Source organism: Rhinolophus sinicus, chromosome 8 (genome assembly GCF_057876585.1).
Source record: "Rhinolophus sinicus isolate RSI-liver-muscle chromosome 8, RSI-T2T, whole genome shotgun sequence".
NCBI lineage: Eukaryota > Metazoa > Chordata > Mammalia > Chiroptera > Rhinolophidae > Rhinolophus > Rhinolophus sinicus.
This window is the reverse complement of record NC_142508.1, coordinates 44,122,023-44,140,366: the sequence shown is the minus strand read 5'-3', so window position 1 is coordinate 44,140,366 and position 18,344 is coordinate 44,122,023. Positions and strand designations below refer to the sequence as shown.

At 57.1% G+C, this 18,344-nt stretch overlaps 2 protein-coding genes and 1 non-coding gene across 10 annotated transcripts; 2 read left to right on the top strand and 1 right to left on the bottom strand.

Annotated features, from left to right (window-relative positions):
• The first annotated feature begins 205 nt into the window (after positions 1-205).
• On the top strand, positions 206-4,341 carry ZFP36 (ZFP36 zinc finger CCCH-type). The gene is made up of 3 exons (XM_019751360.3): positions 206-345; positions 1,803-1,913; positions 2,728-4,341. Exons 2-3 carry the CDS (start codon positions 1,890-1,892, stop codon positions 3,679-3,681), a joined length of 978 nt encoding a protein of 325 aa, XP_019606919.2. The 5' UTR covers positions 206-345; positions 1,803-1,889; the 3' UTR covers positions 3,682-4,341.
• Positions 4,342-7,177: 2,836 nt separating this feature from the next.
• TRNAI-UAU (transfer RNA isoleucine (anticodon UAU)) lies at positions 7,178-7,270 on the bottom strand. The gene is given in 2 exon segments: positions 7,178-7,213; positions 7,233-7,270. It is a non-coding gene; the product is annotated as a tRNA-Ile (tRNA).
• Positions 7,271-7,663: 393 nt separating this feature from the next.
• PLEKHG2 (pleckstrin homology and RhoGEF domain containing G2) lies at positions 7,664-17,821 on the top strand. Of its 8 annotated transcripts, none has more exons than XM_088800171.1 (18): positions 7,664-8,465; positions 9,141-9,270; positions 10,039-10,307; positions 10,386-10,486; positions 11,252-11,318; positions 11,429-11,475; positions 11,704-11,854; positions 12,191-12,328; positions 12,498-12,698; positions 13,177-13,269; positions 13,359-13,445; positions 13,801-13,834; positions 13,925-14,026; positions 14,158-14,205; positions 14,285-14,323; positions 14,482-14,822; positions 14,930-15,857; positions 15,938-17,821. In XM_088800171.1, the coding sequence occupies exons 2-18, from the start codon at positions 9,162-9,164 to the stop codon at positions 17,506-17,508; spliced, it is 4,326 nt and encodes a 1,441-aa protein (XP_088656297.1). In that variant the 5' UTR covers positions 7,664-8,465; positions 9,141-9,161; the 3' UTR covers positions 17,509-17,821. The 8 variants fall into 8 exon arrangements, with proteins under 8 accessions (XP_088656297.1, XP_088656294.1, XP_088656292.1 ...); XM_074314335.2 differs by lacking the exon at positions 7,664-8,465 and having other exon boundaries at positions 9,022-9,270; positions 14,482-14,498; positions 14,646-14,822; XM_088800168.1 differs by having other exon boundaries at positions 8,326-8,465; positions 9,141-9,228; positions 11,704-12,328.
• The last annotated feature ends 523 nt before the right edge of the window (positions 17,822-18,344 follow it).

Below are 18,344 nucleotides of genomic sequence, written 5' to 3'. Positions count from 1 at the left end.
GCCTTCGTCCTACTAGCGGCACAGGGATTTGGAGCCCAACCGGGAGACGGGTGCCAGGCACCTCCCCTTTCCCTCTTTTCCCGTTGTCCTCGAGGCTTTGTTTACAGGCGACTGAAGCCCTGGTTACAGAAGAAGAACCCTGGCGTCCGGGCTGAGCCTCCTCGTCACGGCTTCCAGGAAGGCCCCCTCCCCCGCCCCTTGCGAGTGAGTCACGGGCGAGCGGGAGGCTGCAACCGTGCCAGAGCCGCCCGCAGCCACCCAGCTCACGGGACTGGTCGGGAAGGCCCCCTCAGCCCCAGAAGGTGCCGCACCAGGGATTTCCCCGAGCTCTGTCCGACAAGGCAGGTTGGTGTGCCTTGCCGAATCTCCCCACTTAAATCTGCAAGAATGAACTTTGCACTATTATAACAGCACTCCATGGCAATGGTTTCTGCTCCCATATTTTCACTCAGGGCAGCCAGCTCACCAAGACTCCCTTAAGAAACGAGTTTTCTTCCCAGATCTTGATGTTTTTACGAAGAGCAATCGCTTGACAGTAAACGGCTTGCTTATGTGGGGAGTGATCCCCGTAAGTTTAGAATTCCCTCAAGGAACACCCCTTTATGATACCCATTGGGCTATCACTTGGGGATGACCCATTACTTCCATCTCAAACAGCTTTCCATCAAGGTAACCCTCCACCACAACGAAAGATCTTGCCCTTTCCGATCTTGAGTTCTCTGAGAAGGCAAACTCAACATAATTTAAAGCCCTGGTGTTGGGCTGCTGCCACTTATTGAATGAGAGTAGGCGAGTAACTTGACCTCTATGCCTGGGTTTCCTCGTGTATAAAATGATCACAGTAACCCCTCCTTGAGTTAATGTATGTATATACGTAAAGCACTTTCATACAACAGTGCCTAGCCCAAAGGAAGCGATCAGAAGTGCCACTATCTGTGAGAGTGCGAGAGGCTACAGTGGCTCTGGAATTGGGAAAGGAGGCCCCTTTCCAGCCTCGCCAAATATCCAGGACCCCACCCCTGGAGAGTGGGGGCAGGGAGGGCGGTCAAGGTCTCCGGATCTGGGATGTTTGAACGAGACGAAGCCAGGCCGGCAGGTCTCGGGAGAGAATTCCCTGCCAAGCCTGTTGGTTGCCTTTCTCTGTTTTGCTCCTGCGGATTTCTGTCTAAGGGTGTTTATTTCTTTTTTCAACCTCTTTTTCTGTTTCTTTATGTGACCCTCCCTCTCACTTCTCTGAATTTGACCCTCCCTCTCACTTCTCTGAATTTATCTCTGGGGCTGTCTCTGTCACGTCTTTTCTGTCTGTCTCCCTACCTCCTCTCCTCTCCTTACCCAGTCTCTCTTCTCTTCCCTCTCTCTCTCCGCCCCTGTGTATTTCTCTCCCTCCCTCTGCTGTGTCTCTTGTGTTTTTCTGTTTGCCTCTCTCCATTTCTCCGTCTCTGGCTCTCCGCGCCTCTCCCCGCCCCCGTCCGTCTGTCTCTCACACGCACTCCCACTGCCTCGGCCTCTGCCCTTGTCAGTTCTCCTAAGAACCCTGCCCCCACCTCGGTCCCAGTTCCTATCTCGCGCCTCAGTCTCCAGCCTTGAAAACTGGGTGGATACCCGCACCCCACGAACTCCCCACTGGGTCGCGGCCGTCTGCGGGCCCAGCTTAGGCGCATCCGGGTTGGGGGCCGGGCGGAAGGGGACCATTCCCAGGTTCGGCGGGCTGCGCTGGGGGCGCGCGTCCGGGAAGCGCCCCGTCGTGGCTCCGCCCATCAAGCCCGCCCCCTCATGGCCCCGCCTTCACTTGTCTCAAAAAGGCACCGGCTCCTGCACCCGGCGGTAGTCTCACTCCAGCGTCTCCTACTTTCGGCCGGGTTCACCGTTGATCGGCCCTCCGCGCCGCCATGGATCTCCGCGCCATCTATGAGGTGAGTCCCCTCCGATCGGTACCCTGGGGTCCCAATGCCTGACTTCCTTCTCAAACTAGGGCTCTCTAGCGCCGCAAACTCCAGCCCGGGATCCCTGGCTCGCTTCTCAAAGTGGAACTCCTTAGCGCCGTACTCTCCGGCCGGGCTCTTGCCTTCCTTCTCAGACTAGTGTGATTCCTTAGAGGTGAAAAATGGAGCCTGCGACTTTAGGGTCTCTGCCCAAACATGGGTGGGGTGACCCTTGGAGATGGAAAGCGGGAGGAGTTTTCTCAGACTAGGGCTGTGTGGAGGCGGAAATGGCCCCACACCTGGCTTCCCCCCAGTAGTTGCTGAGGGCGCGGTTTTGCGCGGAGGCGTTTCTGGGGCTGGAGTCTCGGGGTGATGGAAAGGCGACTTCTGTCTCCACTCCCTGATCCAGAGGAGTTCTCTGGGACTCAAAACCTAAAAGATCCAACTGCTAGGTTAACTTTGCCGGCTCCTCCAGTTGTGAAACCGGAGAACACAAGGAGCGGGGGTCAAATCCCGAGAGGCCCGAAGGCTCAAAATTGGAGGACATTGGTGTGCCCTGAGTTTGGGGGCCTCCATCCAGCCGGGGGACCCAGGATTCCTGGGTCCTTCGAGATAGGCTTCATTCGCTAATAAACTCAACCTGCAATTCGGGGTCCCTCCGATCCGGAACCTATGAGTTTCTGCGGGAGGGTGGGGCTAAGGCTAGGAGCCCACAAACCGGACTGGCAAGCTCCTAGGTGCCCTGAAGCTGAGGAGAGGCGTCACCCTGCATTCTCGGTGTCTTAACCGATCCCTGTTCCCACAGAGCCTCCTGTCGCTGAGCCCTGACCTGCCATCCGACCACGGAGACACTGAATCCAGCCCAGGCTGGGCCTCCCCGGGACTCTGGAGCCTCAGCTCATCTGATTCCAGCCCGGCTGGGGTTGTTGCCCGCCTGCCCGGCCGCTCCACCAGCCTGGTGGAGGGTCGCAGCTGTGGCTGGGTGCCCCCACCCCCAGGCTTCGCACCCCTGCCTCCCCGCCCAGGCCCTGAGCTGTCGCCCTCACCCACTTCACCTACAGCGACCCCCACCACCTCATCCCGATACAAGACTGAGCTTTGTCGGACCTTCTCAGAGAGTGGACGCTGCCGCTATGGGGCTAAGTGCCAGTTTGCTCATGGCCTGGGTGAGCTGCGCCAAGCCAGTCGCCACCCCAAGTACAAGACGGAACTCTGCCACAAGTTCTACCTCCAGGGCCGCTGCCCCTATGGCTCGCGTTGCCACTTCATTCACAACCCCAGCGAGGACCTAGCTGCCCCTGGCCACCCCCATGTCCTGCGCCAGAGCATCAGCTTCTCAGGCCTGCCCTCAGGCCGCCGAGCCTCGCCACCACCAGCAGTCCTGGCAGGCCCTTCCCTGTCCTCATGCTCCTTCTCGCCCTCCAGCTCCCCACCACCACCATCTGGGGACATTCCACTTTCACCCTCTGCCTTCTCTGCTGCCCCTGGGACTCCTGTGGCCCGAAGAGACCCTACCCCAGCCTGTTGTCCCTCCTGCCGAAGGGCCACACCCAGCAGCGTCTGGGGACCCGTGGGTGGCCTGGCTCGGAGCCCCTCTGCACACTCCCTGGGATCTGACCCCGATGAATATGCCAGTAGTGGCAGCAGCCTGGGAGGGTCCGACTCACCAGTCTTTGAGACTGGGGTTTTTGGGCCACCCCAGCCACCTGCAGCCTCTCGGCGACTCCCCATCTTCAATCGCATCTCCGTGTCTGAGTGACAAGTGCCTGCCCAGTACAGATCAGCTGGATCTTAAGGGGGGCCATTTCTCTTGTACTGTGGGGAACTCTTATAATCAAGTAGCCCCCCTGTCTTCCAAAGTGCATTAACCCACTCCACTGGCCCCATACTGGGGCAGGTCCCCAGTGTGCAAGCTCAGTGTTCATGTTGTTGGGGGAAGGAGTGTATTCTGAAGTCTTTGTATTAAAAAAGATGTAGCAAATTTAAGGGAGGCAGTGAGGCCTCTTCCCCGCACCCTCTCCCCTGCCCAATGCTGTGAATAAATAGGCCCCCACTGCCCCCTCCCGGTTTTGCCTAGACCCTGAGGTTCTGGTGTGACGAGCCTCCCCATGAGGGGCAATCCTGGTGCTCAAGTTTCCCTCCAAAAGCAAGTAGCCAAAGCGTTGCCAACCCCCCTCCCCCAATCATTGGGCCCTTTATTTATGACGACTTTATTTATTCTAATAGATTTTATAGTATTTATATATATTGGGTCGTCTGCTTCCCTTGTATTTTTCTTCCTCCTTTTTGTAATATTGGAAACGATGGATAATTATTGTTGTAAGTGTACTATAATAATATATTAAGTAATATATATTGTTAAAAGTTTATTTTTGTGGGTTTTTTTTGAATTTTTAAATAAAAGGCATCTATGTGTAAACTGGAATCCTGGCTTTCCTGCGATCTAGAGGCAGTGAGAGTGGGGAGGATGGTGTGGCCCTTTTTAGAAGCGGGTTGAGTCGATTCCACAGTTCCTTCAAACCTTCCCGGAGCCACAGCCACCAGCCGCGCTTACCTGGCAGGAAGTGACGTCACCTGACCCGGCCGTTCACCTGAGGGGGCGGGGCCAGGTGAGGTCACCCGGTAGGAACCCGGAGAGCCAGTTCCCGGGGCGTGGGGGGCGCAGGCGCTCCCCTCTTGTCGGGCTCCTTGACACAGCTCTCAGCTGGGCGCGGATGGGATGTTTCCATCCCCGCGGGGCTGAGGGAGGAAGGCGGGGCGGTGCGGGGAGGACGGAATGTGCCGGGGCGCGAGCCCAGGGCGGGCGGGGGCGGGGGGAGGGTCAGCCCGGAAGCCGGGGTGGCCTGGGGTCCACCACCCGGCCTTCCAGGACCTGAGGGGTTGGGGGATTCAGACTCTCGCAGTCGTTGGGGGAGGTAGCACTAATTAAGCTTCAGGCTTCTAGAATCGCTACATTTTGGAATCTCAGAGCTAGTTTCCCGGACGTTTAGAATTCTAGACCCTGGTGTGTCTGCGTTTAGGAATGGCGAACTTGTAGCTTCTGGCTTTCCGGGACCTCAGAGCCTCGGAAGTACCGCACCTCGGCCGGTCGGGAGTCGAAAAATTTGGGCTTGCGGGATTCTGGCCTTTCCGCGCCCACGAAACGCAAGGCCCGGGTGTGTGGGTCGCGGACGCGTGGGGGCGGGGCCCGGGACAGCGGCGTCCTCGGACCATACAAGGCAAGAGGCGGCGTGTCGGACCCACCCTGGGGCGGGGAGCCCGGAAGCCGCCCCGCGTCAGTGCCCGCGCCCCGCCCCCCTTCTGTCACAGCCTCCTCCTCCTCGACCCCTCTTCCTTCTTCCCCCCCCTTTTTCCTCTCCCCTCCCCCCCACTTCCCTCTGCTCTGCTCTCCCCACCCTCACCCCTCCCTCAGTTCCTCCTGTCTTTCCTCACCCACTCCAACTCTCCCCACCTACCCCGGTACTTCTCTTTCCCCTTTTAATATCTTTCCCTTCCAGCCCCCCAGCCCTGTCTTTACCCCCCTCTCCCCTTTCTTTCCAGTTTTTCTCCCCCTCCCTTCCTTCTCTCTCCAACCTTTCCCTCCCTCCCTGCTCTCTCACTCCTAGTCCCCTTAGTTCCACCTCCCCTCCCCACCCCATTCCCTCCATCAAGTGGTCTCCCTCCAGTTCTTTTTCTTCCTTTCCCTCTTCCCTTCCCCTTCTCAGGCCTCCGTGGCCCTGACCATTGATCCCTTCTTGGAAACTGTAGGAAAAGGCTCACTCAGGACCACGTACATAGGAAAAGATAATTGGGAAAGATCGAAACGCAGAGATCTAAAGATATTGGGGAGGCAGAGAGGAAGAGCAAGCCTTGCAGAGACATTTACAGACACTGAAATAACAAGAAATAGCTATCGCTGGTCCTTCCCTTAGCAAGAATAGATGTTCTGCCCTTTCTCAAAAAAACCTTCATTAAAGAGGATGGTACCTATCACCAGCTACCAGTGCCAAACACCTGGGAGTACCCTTGACTCCTCTCTCTCAAACCCACACCCCAGCCCAACAACAATCCTGTCCGATTTACTTTCTAAATAGATCTACAATCCACCCTCCTGTCTCCTCCTGTGGCCTCCACTCTGGGCCTATCCAGCATCATCTCCCACCTGAACCATCACAGCCCCTTCCTGGTCTCCTTGCTCTGGCCTCTGCCCTCAGTCTGTCCCCACTCTCCCATAGACGACCAAAGGGAGCCTGTCCTGACACCGGAGTGAGATCACATAAAAGCCAAAGTCCTAAGTCCTCACCAGCCCACATGGGCTTGCTCAGCCACACTGGCTTCCTAGCTGCTCCACCAGTAAATATATCTGACATGCTTCAGCCACAGGGCCTTTGTGCTGGCTGTGCCCTCTGCCTGGAATACTCCCCCAGGTATCCGCACTGCTCACTCCCCTCCTTCAAGTCTCTGCTCAAATGTGTCCTCAGTAAGATGACCTCTGACTTTTGCAATCCACATCCCACTTCCCACTCCGCCATCCTCCCTAACTTGCTGTAGTTTTCCCATGACATTTATCATCAAACATATAAAATGTACTTAGTTCCTATGTTTATAGGAATCTGTCTCCCCTTAGAATGTCAAATTCTCAGGGACAGGGATTTTGTCTTTCTCACGCCTAAACCCTAAATAGGAGCTGGTCACAGAGTGGATGTTCAGCACTTGTTGAAAAAAACAAAACAATTCAGAAATGAGGAGAGAAAGAGTGAAAACTCTTAAGACATAGTCGAAAAATAATTAGTAACTATGAGGTGACTGATGTTAACTAAACCTAACCTGATAATCATTTCACATTTTATACGTAAATCATTATGTTGTTTACCTTGGACTAATATAGTACAATGTTAAATGACAATTATATCTCAATGAAACGGAAAACAATCCAAGACACCAAGACAGAGAAAGACGGAGAAAAAGGCCGAGTGCCATACACAGGTTTGCGGAGGTCCCACAGCCTGACACATCTACACAAGTCTTAAACTGAGATTTGCAGACCTAATTGTCCAGGCATCGAACAGGCGATACCACCCTCTGGCGCCCAGGATGGAAACGGCACCTCCGTGATACAGAACACTCCCTAACCGACCAACGCGAGTCCCTGGAGTCTTTACAGTCCGAAAATTCCAAGATGAAAATGGTCACTCCTCTAAGTGATGCAGATGTTTTGACTGATTGATAAAATGTGTACGTTTATAAAAGCTGATGAGAAAAGAAAAAATTAAAAGTGCTCCAGGTGAGGATCGAACTCACAACCTCGGCATTGCTCCGCTCGCACTGTCATATAAGTACCGCGCGCTAACCGATTGCGCCACTGGAGCTCCGGCCGCACCCTTGCGCCACCGGGTCCTTCAGTCGTTCATAGATATGTGACCTCGCCGGTTAGTTCCTCCTTTGGTTGCATATACAAATAAAAAGCTTTTGGTTGGCCAATAGGAGAAAGTACGTGACCAGCTCCGGATTCTCACGCCTGGAAGGACCTTGCTGTAAAAGGGAAAAGTCCGCGAGGCGTTTGGAATGTGAGGGTGTAGCCTGCCTACGACCCGCCTTCTCATGAATATTCATAACCCAGGGGGGCAGGGGTTTTAACCCTTCGCTGGCTGGGTGGCCGGAAGGTGGCCCCTCCCCCCCGCGGGCGGGAACAGGATATGAGCCCAGGCGGTTGGGGGAAGGGGAAGCCCCAGGCGACCGCCCCCCGCCCCACAGCTGGGACCAGACTCTCCAGCCGCAGATGTGGCGCCGCCGCCGCTGCCGCTGCCGCCCGACCCCCGTGCCACCCATCTTGGAACCTGAGGGGTCCAGAGTCGCAGATTCCGGCTTCCCGAGTCTCTGCACCGCGTCCTGAGAGACCCTGAATGAAGCACAGGCCCCCGCGTCCAGGGTAGAGGACCCTAGATATCCAGGTGCCCAGCGCCCCCTCCTGGAGGAGCCGGGACTCCGGGACATCAGCCCCACGCGACCCTGGAGGGCGAGCTTCTTGCACCCCGGGTTGAAGAATTTAGGAATCCAGACCGGAGATCCTGTCCAGGGGTTCCCAGAAATCCCAGCTCAAGACTAACGGGGTCAGAGGAACTTGGGTTATAGACTCCTAGCTCCCCAAACTCTGTTTTGCGCAGAAGTGCCTACTACCTGAAGGGGACCCAGGAATTTTGGACTCCCCTGCATTCCCTCCTGGAGGTGGTTTAATTCCTGCTCCTAGAGCTGAGGAACTCAAGAATCCGGGCTGCCCACGGCCCTATCTAGAAGTCTCAGGAATTTGGGTCCCCAGCACCCCCATCTGAGACTCAAAGAGTGGAGTCTCCTAGCATCTTCTGTTTAGAGAACCAAGAAATTCGGACCACTGCACCCCATTCTGCAAGAGATCCGGATTCCGGTTCCCTGAGCCTGAGAGCCCCAAGTTCACGACTCTGACTTGCAGAGACCCAGGAGTCCCGGCTCTGAGCTTCCGGGGGGAACCGTGCTACGGTCGAATAAGAACCAGGCTGCCTCGGTCTGGGGCTGGAGACTCCCGGGGAGGTGAGGGGGAAGGCGAGGGGCCCCGACTGGCTGGGGGAGGGGGCGGTGCCGCTGCCGCTGAACAATGAGGGGGCGTGCCGGCGGGGGGCGAGCGGAGGCGCCGGCGGGAGTTTGGGGTGGCGGAGTGTGGGAAGGCGCTGGGGACCCAGTCTGTGGCGGTGGGGACAGTGAGCGGATCGCGGAGGGACTGGCTGGAAGGGGGAGGTCGAGGGCTCAGGGCCAGCGCCCAACTCGCCGCCCTCGGTGTGGGGGAGGGAGCCGTCTGCAGGACCCTGGCATCCGGTCCCCCAGCCTCCTCCGCCCTCCCTCGGGACCCCGCGGCCTCCCGCCCACGGCTTTTCCCAGCCCTGCCCCTCGCCCTCGGCTCCAGCCAGAGCCCAACCGTTCCCAGGATCCCTCCCTGAGCCTCCGGGCCCCAGACAGACCAGACTCCTAGCTTCGGCGACTCTTGCTCTCTTCACCCTTCTTTGTCTCAATCTTTCCATCTTTTTCTCTATGTTATCTGTCCTTGTTTCCTTCTTTCTATCGCTTTGCTTCTGTCTGTTCCGTGAGTTACTCTCAGGGGCCCCTCCCTGGATTTAGACCACACTCCTAATTCTCAGCCCCCAATCTGTGAATGTGGGTGGCAGGGAGGCCTATGGGGTCTTGATATCCAAGAAGGAGGTCTTTCTGCAGAAGCCGCTGAGCCACTCAGCCATGCCCGAGGGAGCCCGTGGACTGAGCCTGCCCAAACCCAGCCCTCGCCTTGGCTCGCGCCGCAGAGGTGAAGTGTGTGACTGTTCAACTGTGTGTGAGACTCAGACAGGTGAGCGTGCAAGGGAGGGGTGGAGTCTGCTGGGCATTCACTCCTTCATTAAAGACTGTGCAGCCCTTTGTGGTTGGCCCAATGCTGGCAACACAGGGTGACCAAGACAGCCCCAGCCCTGTCTGCACAGAGCTAGTCTGGTGGCGGACATGGACCCATCCCTAGACAGTGTCAGTCCAGAGGAGGTAGGCCAGGGCAGAGTGGTCACAGCTGGGATGAAGAAAGCCCAGGGGGCTGTGGGATCCTAGTCTGGGAGGTCAGGAAAGGCTTTCTGCAGGAGGGGACATCTGAACTGAGAATTGAAAGATTAGGAGAAATGAGTTGGGAAAAGCAAGGAAGAGTATTCCACATAGAGGGAACAGTACATACAAAGGCCCAGAGATAAGAGGAGGCTGTTTAAGTGACTAAGAGAAGCTGAGTGTCACTGGAGTCTTGAGTATAAGAAGTGGCGTGTCTGTGGAAAGAGAGCAGACTGAAAAGGTCTCTAATGGCCACTTTGCACAGGTCCCTTGGACCTGATGAGTTTGAATTTTATCCTTAGGGCATGAAGGGGTTATACTCATAGGCATGACAAGGTCAGATGGGCTAATTAATAAAGGTTTCCCATGGAGGTAGATTAGAGAAGTGGAGGCCAGAAGCCCAGAGAGGACCTGGATGGGAGAGGATAGGACTGGACCAAGGCAGCACAGTGGGGAGAAAAGGGAGCTGTAGGAAAGACATTGACCAGTGGGGGAGACGCCCTGACCTCCTGCTCCACACCCCTAACAGCCTCCACAACCCCTGCCATGGCCTCCCCCCGAGGTTCTGGGAGCTCCACATCCCTGAGCACAGTGGGCTCTGAAGGGGACCCGGCCCCGGGGCCCACCCCTGCCTGCTCAGCCTCCAGGCCAGAGCCCTTTCCAGGGCCCCCCATCCGCCTGCATCTGTCGCCTGTGGGGACCCCGGGTTCGGCGAAACCCTCAAGGCTGGAGCGTGTGGCCCGTGAGATCGTGGAGACAGAGCGGGCCTATGTCCGGGACCTCCGCAGCATTGTGGAGGTGAGGCAGGAGGGCACTGGAGTGCAGTGGGGACCCAGGCCACCCCCTCCACCCCCATAACCCCAATCATCCCCACAGGACTACCTAGGCCCCCTGCTGGATGGCGGGGTCCTGGGACTGAGCACGGAGCAGGTGGGCACGCTGTTTGCTAACATCGAGGACATCTATGAGTTCAGCAGGTCAGGACCAGGGGAAGGTGGGATGGGCAGAGGTGTTGGCTGGTGGGCCAGGGGAAGCAGACCATATCCTAACCCAAAGCTTGGAGCCCCATAGGGCCCTGTCCAGGCTGGTCCATGGGGTGTCGAGACATTGGGCAGGGATCATGATGGGGAGTGAGGACCCAGAGTGGTGGAAGAGTGAAGGGATGGAGCCTGAAGACCCCAGTGAAGTCCACATCCGGGGACAGGTCCAGGCCTCTGGATGGGTCTTAGCACTGTGTCAGGCCTGGGAGCATGACTCCAAGACTCAGGTGGGGCCTGGAGAACATGACAGTGTGAGCATTTGTGTCCTGGAAAAGCCTTCAGTCCCAGACAAACCAGGATGGTTTGTCCCCAGTGAGGAAGGCTGGACTCCAAGAATCAGGACATCTGAGTGTCTTGACGATGTTTTAAGATTATTGCAGGAGGTCTGAGATCCTGACAAGATGGCAGGATCACAACAGGATTTTAAGATCATCACAGCTCTGAGGGTTATGACATTGCTCTCCCTGGGTCATGACACCCGGGCTCAGGCCAACTGTGACAAGATTTCAGGCTGAGGAGTATGACACTGTCCAAGGAAGTCTGAGCAGGCTGCCATATCCCATGTAGCAATCAGAAGAACCTTCCTCTGGACATGACATCCTCTTGAGACATTGGCAGCCACCAAGCTACCCGCCTTCTGGAGTCCTCCCCTGGGGGGCACTGGGGAGCAGCGCAGTCCTTCACTCTTCCTTCTCCCCATAGCGAGCTCCTGGAGGACCTGGAGGGCAGCAGCAGTGCAGGGGGCATTGCAGAGTGCTTTGTGCAGAGGGTGAGTCAAGGTCCAGGGCTCAATCTGGGCTGGCGCCTGGGTAAGCAGGAAGCAGGCCTGCATTAGGCTGGAGGGATCTGAGGTCTTCCTGCCTCCTGTGTCACCCACAGAGCGAGGATTTTGACATCTATACGTTGTACTGCATGAACTACCCGAGGTGAGGGGCCCCAGGCCGTGCCAACCAGCTGAAGTGCCAGCCAACCTCCCTTCACCCTGACCCATCCAGCTCTAACCCCTGCCAGGCTGTGACAGTAACAGACCTCTCCCTAACCTGTCTCTGACCCCTGCCAGCCCCTGGCCGTTCCCAAACCCTGGCCACTCCCTGACTCTTCCCAGCCCTGTCCACCAGAGCTACTGGCCCCCCTGACCCATGCTGTGCCCCCAGCTCCCTGGCCCTGCTCCGGGAGCTATCGCTGTCTCCGCCAGCAGCCCTGTGGCTGCAGGAGCGCCAGGCCCAGCTCCACCACTCGCTGCCTCTGCAGAGCTTCCTGCTGAAACCTGTTCAGCGCATCCTCAAGTACCATCTGTTGCTGCAGGTTTGCTATGGTCCTGTGGGGGGGCTGCTTGGGGAGTGGCAAGGCCCTGCCCATGGACCACTTGATCGTGCATCTGGAGAGTGGCCGCAGGACAAGCTGGCCGAGACCCGGGGAGGCAGCCAGCCCCTGGAAACTGGGTCAACGCTTGGGGTAGGGTCTTGTTGGCAATGGGGACTGGCACCAGCTGATTCCACTTTGTGTCTCTGCCTGTTTGTCTCCATCTCTGGGTCCCCATCCCTGTCCCTACCTTTAAATTTTTCTGTTTCCTGTCATTATCATTCATTCTCCTTGTCTGTTTCTATTCTCCTCTCTGGGTGCCCGGTGGCTCCCTGGCAGGAGCTAGGCAAGCACTGGGCAGAGGGCCCGGGCGCCGGGGGCCGCGAAATGGTGGAGGAGGCCATCGTGTCCATGACAGCGGTCGCCTGGTATATCAACGACATGAAGCGCAAGCAGGAGCATGCTGCACGCCTCCAGGTGACCTCAGGATGGGCTGGGGCCGATGGATGGGAGGAGTGGGCATGAGGGCCTTTGGCGGGTGGTCAGTGCTTTAGCATGGCCCGGTTGCTAACCCCCCTGTCTTGGTGCATGTGTGCCATCCACTGGTGTGTTTCTGCGCCCGGTACACCTGGTGGGGTCTTGGCAGGAAGTGCAGCGGCGGCTGGGTGGCTGGACCGGCCCGGAGCTCACTGCTTTCGGGGAGCTGGTGCTGGAGGGCTCATTCCGAGGTGGCGGAGGGGGCGGCCCCCGACTTCGAGGGGGTGAGCGGCTGCTCTTTCTGTTCTCACGGATGCTGCTTGTGGCCAAGCGCCGGGGACCAGAATACACCTACAAGGGCCACATCTTCGTGAGTGCGGGGCTGGGGACAGGGCTGGAATGTTACCTACAAGCTGTATTTTATATACCAATACCCGTAGACCTAAAGGGATGGCCGGGGGCCGGGTCTGCAAGGAGGGACGACCTGACTTAAAAGGGCTACCCTTAAAAAGGCTACGTTTTTCTTGAGTCTGAGGACCGGGCAAGGTGTGATAAGGAGGGTTGAAGCCAGCAGGTTGCAGAGGGGTGGAGACCTTGAAAGGGGAGGACCTGGATTTGCCCACCAGGCAAGCATCTTCATAGGGAAAGCACATCATGCTCCAGATGGGGGACTGGCTGGTGAGGGAGAACAGAGCCCAGCTTGGTGAGGAGGGTCAACGGGGGAAAAGGGACCCACCATACTACCATACAGGGTACATCTTTCTAGGGGGTAGGGACCTAGATACAAGGGACCCATTGCCGAGTCCAGGGCCTCTGAGCCTGCCGCCCCTCTCTGCTCCCCCATCCAGTGCTGCAACCTGAGTGTGAGTGAGAGTCCTCGTGACCCTCTAGGGTTCAAGGTGGCGGATCTGACCATTCCCAAGCACAGGCACCTGCTCCAGGTGAGCACAGGGTGGGGCTGGGAGGGCAGGGTTCTCTCCAGCCCCTCAACCGCACATCTGACTGCTGACCGCCCTCACCCCACCCCCAGGCCAAGAACCAAGAAGAGAAGCGGCTGTGGATTCACTGTCTCCAGCGCCTTTTCTTTGAGAACCACCCCGCCTCCATCCCAGCCAAGGTACAGCTCCTGCCACGGCTGGGGACCCTCAGAGTGCTGGAGATCCCCAACCCTCTCAGTACTGGGAAACCCTCAGTCCAGGGGCACTCTCTTAGAACATGATCGTTACATTGCAGAATAGGCTGCCTGGGTTTGAATCCCACCTCCACCGTGTTCCTGCTGTGTGACTGGGGCAAGTAACAACCTCTCTGGCCCCAGTTTCCTCACCAGGAGGAATAGCACTGACCTCATAGGACTGTGATGAGAATTAATTGTCATCACGTAACCCACCTGCCATGTAGCAGCACCCATTAAGGGGACTTTAACTGGGGTGCTCAGAGACTGGCCCCCTCAATCCACATCCTGTCTCTTTCAGGCAAAACAAGTTCTCCTTGAAAACACACTGCACTGTGAGTTGGGGCCTTCAGTTGGGAGGTATGGAAGTAGAGGAATTACCTCCAAGAGAAAGTAGATGATTAGCCCCAAATCTCTCTCTACAGGTGCTCCTAAAAGTAAGCCTATCCCAGAGCCTGTGACACCCCCACTTGGGTCTCCCCGACCTCGAGATGCTAGAAGTTTCACCCCTGGACGAAGGAACACAGGTAAAGGAGATGGAATCCTGAGTCCCACCCCTTACTTCCCCCCCAGGACTCAGGAATTGTACCCCCACTCCCTCCTCCCCCAGGAGCCTGGAGCTGGGCTCATGTGGGGTTCTGACCTGCCTCTCCCACAGCTCCGTCTCCAGGCCCCTCCATTACCCGCCGTGGCCGCAGACAGTCTGGTGAGTTCCCTCTACCTAAAGGTCAGCTAGGGATTGGGATGAGAGCAGGGCCCTGACATCACTGTGTCTGCCCCCTCAGAGCCAGTGAAGGACCCTTATGTCATGTTTCCACAGAATGGTAAGTGACCGTGCAGCCCAGCTGGGTCCAGCCCTGTCTGTCTGTCTCTTCCCATACGATGCGCAGTGTTCACGGGGGAGGGGTGTTAGGGGCAGCTCATCAGTTACAAGGAGTAACACTTATTTCTACATCTCACTCTCTCATCTCTCCATCCCCAGCTAAGCCTAGACTCAAGGTAAGAAATATCTTGGGACAGGGTCTGGGGAGCCAGACTCCGGGGTCTGATGAAGGAGAGGGCTGGGGGTTGGTTGGAGTCCTCCATCTGAAGGAGGAGAGGGCTGGGGCCCTGGGCACTTGCCCGCCATCCCTTTCTTCCTCACAGCATGCTGGCAGTGAGGGGGAGCTCTACCCCTCCTTAGAGCCTCAGCCACCAGGTCCAGCCTCTGAACCCGCTGAGGACCTGGAAGACACTGGACCCCCCACACTGGACCCCTCCGGGACCTCAATCACTGAAGAAATCCTGGAACTGCTGAGCCAAAGAGGCCTCCGGGATGCGGGGGTGAGCTGGACGTCCCATCACAGTCTCCTTGGGGCGCTCGGCTTGGGCAGGCACAGACCGGGGGCCAGGGCAGCCCACCACCCTGACACCTTTGGCCTCTTCCCCAGTGCCCATTACAGCCATCCCCTCACGACCTTCCCAAGTTCCCCGGAGACACCCAGGTGCCAGGTGACAGCGAAAGCCTCACATTCCCAGCCCTGCCCAGCCGGGACTCTTCAGAAGAGGAGGAGGAGGAAGAGCTGGAGATGGATGAACGGGGCCCTTCCCCACTCCACGTGCTAGAGGGACTCGAAAGTTCCAATGCAGCTGAAGTTCCTGACATTCCTGGCCTTACCAAAAATCCTGCTGTGCCCACCCTCCCTGAAATTCCCAGCCTTTCTGAAATTCCCCAAACTCCCCGCCTTCCCAGTCTCTCTGACATTTCCAGTGTTTTTGAAATGCCTGGCCTTCCAGCTATGCCTAGTATCCCTGACATTCCTGGTCTTTCCAGCTCTCCCGCCCTTCCCTGTGACTCCTGGCTGCAAGGACCTCTGCAGGAGCCGGATGAGGCTCTGGCCACCAGGAGAGAACTGTTCCCTGGAAGCAGTTCTGGAGAACTGGGAGAGGCCTCCTCAGGTAGCAGGGCAGGTCAGGAGGAGGATGAAGAAGGGGTGTCATTCCCAGATTTCCAGCCCCAGGATGGCACCCAAGACCGGGGATTCCAGGATGAGCTGGAATTCCGCTCTTGCTCAGAAATCCGGAGCGCCTGGCAGGCTCTGGAGCAGGGGCAGCTGGCCCGGCCAGGTTTCCCAGAGCCACTGCTAATTCTGGAAGATTCAGATCTGGGTGGAGGCAGTGGGAGTGGGAAGGCCGGAGCCCCAAATGCAAAGCGGGCAGCATCCCGAGTGCGAGAGCTGGCCCGGCTCTACAGCGAGCGGATACAGCAGCTGCAGCGGGCTGAGACCCGGGCCTCCGCCAACGCCCCCCGCCGCCGGCCACGGGCTCTGGCCCAACCCCAGCTGTCCCCCTGCCTGCCCCATGAGCAGGCTGAGCCAGGTGAGGTCCAGGTATGTGGTCATCAGAGGTCACCCATTGCTGGGGCACCAGTCCTCACTCCGTCCTTTCTTCACACACAGGGCCCCTGCCTGCTTTCGGACACGTGCTGGTGTGTGAACTGGCCTTTCCGCTGACCTTGGCCCAGGAATCTGTCCCCCTGGTCCCTGCTGCCCAGGTTCAAGTTGCCACACCTCTGTCTAAACCAGGAGGCTGCTTGGATGGTCAGGGTCTAGATGTTTCCAGTTTGCCTGAGCCAGACCACCGGGGCATCCATGTTCCAGTCGCTACCCCTTTGCCTGAGGAAGGAAGCTTCTGGAACATCCAGATTCCAGCCACCACACCTTTGCCCGGGCAGGAAGTCCCCCCACATGTCCAGGGCCCAGCTATTACAAATCTACCTGGTCAAGAAGGCCACCTGGAAGTGCAAGTTCCAGCGATCGCTCGTTTGCCTGAACATACAGGCCTAGTGGATATACAGCTTCCAGCTACCACCTTTTATCCTCAGCAAGGATGCCAGATGGACACCCCAGTTCCAACCACCCCAGCTTTGCCCAAGCAGGGAAGTTGTTCTGATGTCATGGCTTTAGCTACCACTACTACGCTAAAGCAGGAAGTCCACCTAGACTGCCAGAGCCCCGCCAACACCCCCTTAACTAAGCAAGGAGGTTCCAGGGATGTTCAGTTCCCAGCCACTGTCTGTGGCCAGGCTGTCGACGCTTTGCTTCTGCATGGAAGCAGCCTGAACAATCAGATTCCAGAAAAGACCCCAGCACCCTTGGAACATGACCTTCCACACATTCAGGTTCCAGGTACGTCACCTTTGCCTGCATGCGGAGGCCGCTCAGACCGTCAGATCCCAGCCAGCGCTCCATTGTCTGGGCCCCAGGACCTCCCAGGCGTTCAGGTTCCAGCCACCACAGCTTTGCCCCACACACAAGGCTTCACGGACACCTGGGTCCAGGCCCTCCCACCTTTGCCCAAGCCGGGAGGCCCGCCCGACATCCAGAAACCTGCTGCTGATCCTTTGCTTCAGGTGCAAAGCCTCACAGACCTCCAGGTCCCCAACTCTACCCCTTTGTTGGAGCAAAAGAGCCTCACAGGTGTCCATATTCCAGCTGCCACCCCTCTGCCTGAGCAAAGAGGCTGTGTGGACGTTCAGGGCCTGTTACCTGCCCCAGTGCAGACCACCGTGATTTTGTCCAAACCAGGAGGCCCCTCGGACTCTCATGTTGCCAGGTCAGAGTCTTCAGACTTGACTCCACCCCACAGTCCCCCACCCCCCACCCGTCAACTGCTGGGCCCCAATGCAGCTGCCCTCTCAAGATACCTGGCAGCCTCATACATCAGCCAGAGTCTGGCTCGACGGCAAGGGCCTGGGGGAGAGGCCCTGCTAGCCTCCCGGGGTCCCTGGTCCTCCTCTGCCCCCACGTCACGGGCACCTTCACCACCACCCCAGCCCCAGCCCCCACCGGCCCCAGCCAGGAGGCTCAGCTATGCCACCACTGTCAACATCCAGGTCGGGGGTGGTGGGCGGCTACGGCCAGCCAAGGCCCAAGTCAGGTTGAACCACCCTGCTCTCCTGGCCTCCACCCATGAATCTGTGAGCCTTCGAAATGCCCAGGGGACTCCTGATGCCCCTTTCCACATGTGAGCCAGGATATCAGGCTTCTTGAAAAGCAAAGACTTCAACCCGATGCCACAGACCCTCAGAACTTCACCCGGAAGTCCAGACACTGAATGCAGGTCTCAAAATTGCTGCAGCTTTCCAACTCCTAGGATCTGCTTTGGCGAGTGGTCCTTATTAACCTTGATTAACTCAACAGGGATGGGGAAAGGGGATGTCATTAATATTTTGTTAATATTATGCAATTATGTCTCTCTTCCCATTCTGGAGATAGTGGTGGATAACAGTAGACAACATTGAATGGGGAAGGTCTGGCACAACACATCAATGGTTCTGAACATTTGGAGACTCAAACTCCTTTGAGAATTACTGGAAACTGGACCCATTATAATTTGGTGTGTGATTTCAGAGGGTTTATGAACTGCTTGATGCCCATCTGGGAAAGCCAAGTTAAGAAGCTTTGTTCCAAGTAGAAATTCATTCCCTTAGCAATTGAACCAGTTCACGTGTCCATCATCCATCCATCTCATGTGCTCAGCCATCTCTCCACCTATCCATCTTCCAATCCATCATCCCACCCATATGCCTTGATTTATTTAACCATTTTTACCCTACTCATCTATCCATCATCCTACCCGCACATCTAGCATCCATTAATCTGTCATTTCACCTGTCCATCTTTATCCAACCCTCTCCATTCATCCATCTGTCCTTCCATATTTCTATCTGTCTATTCAACTGTACATCTCTTTCCCACAACCATCTCCTAATCCGTCAAGCTAACCATCTCAACCACCATCCATCCTAACTGGATCCTGCTGAGTCTTGGTACTTCAGACAATTCCATGCTAACACGTGTGGAT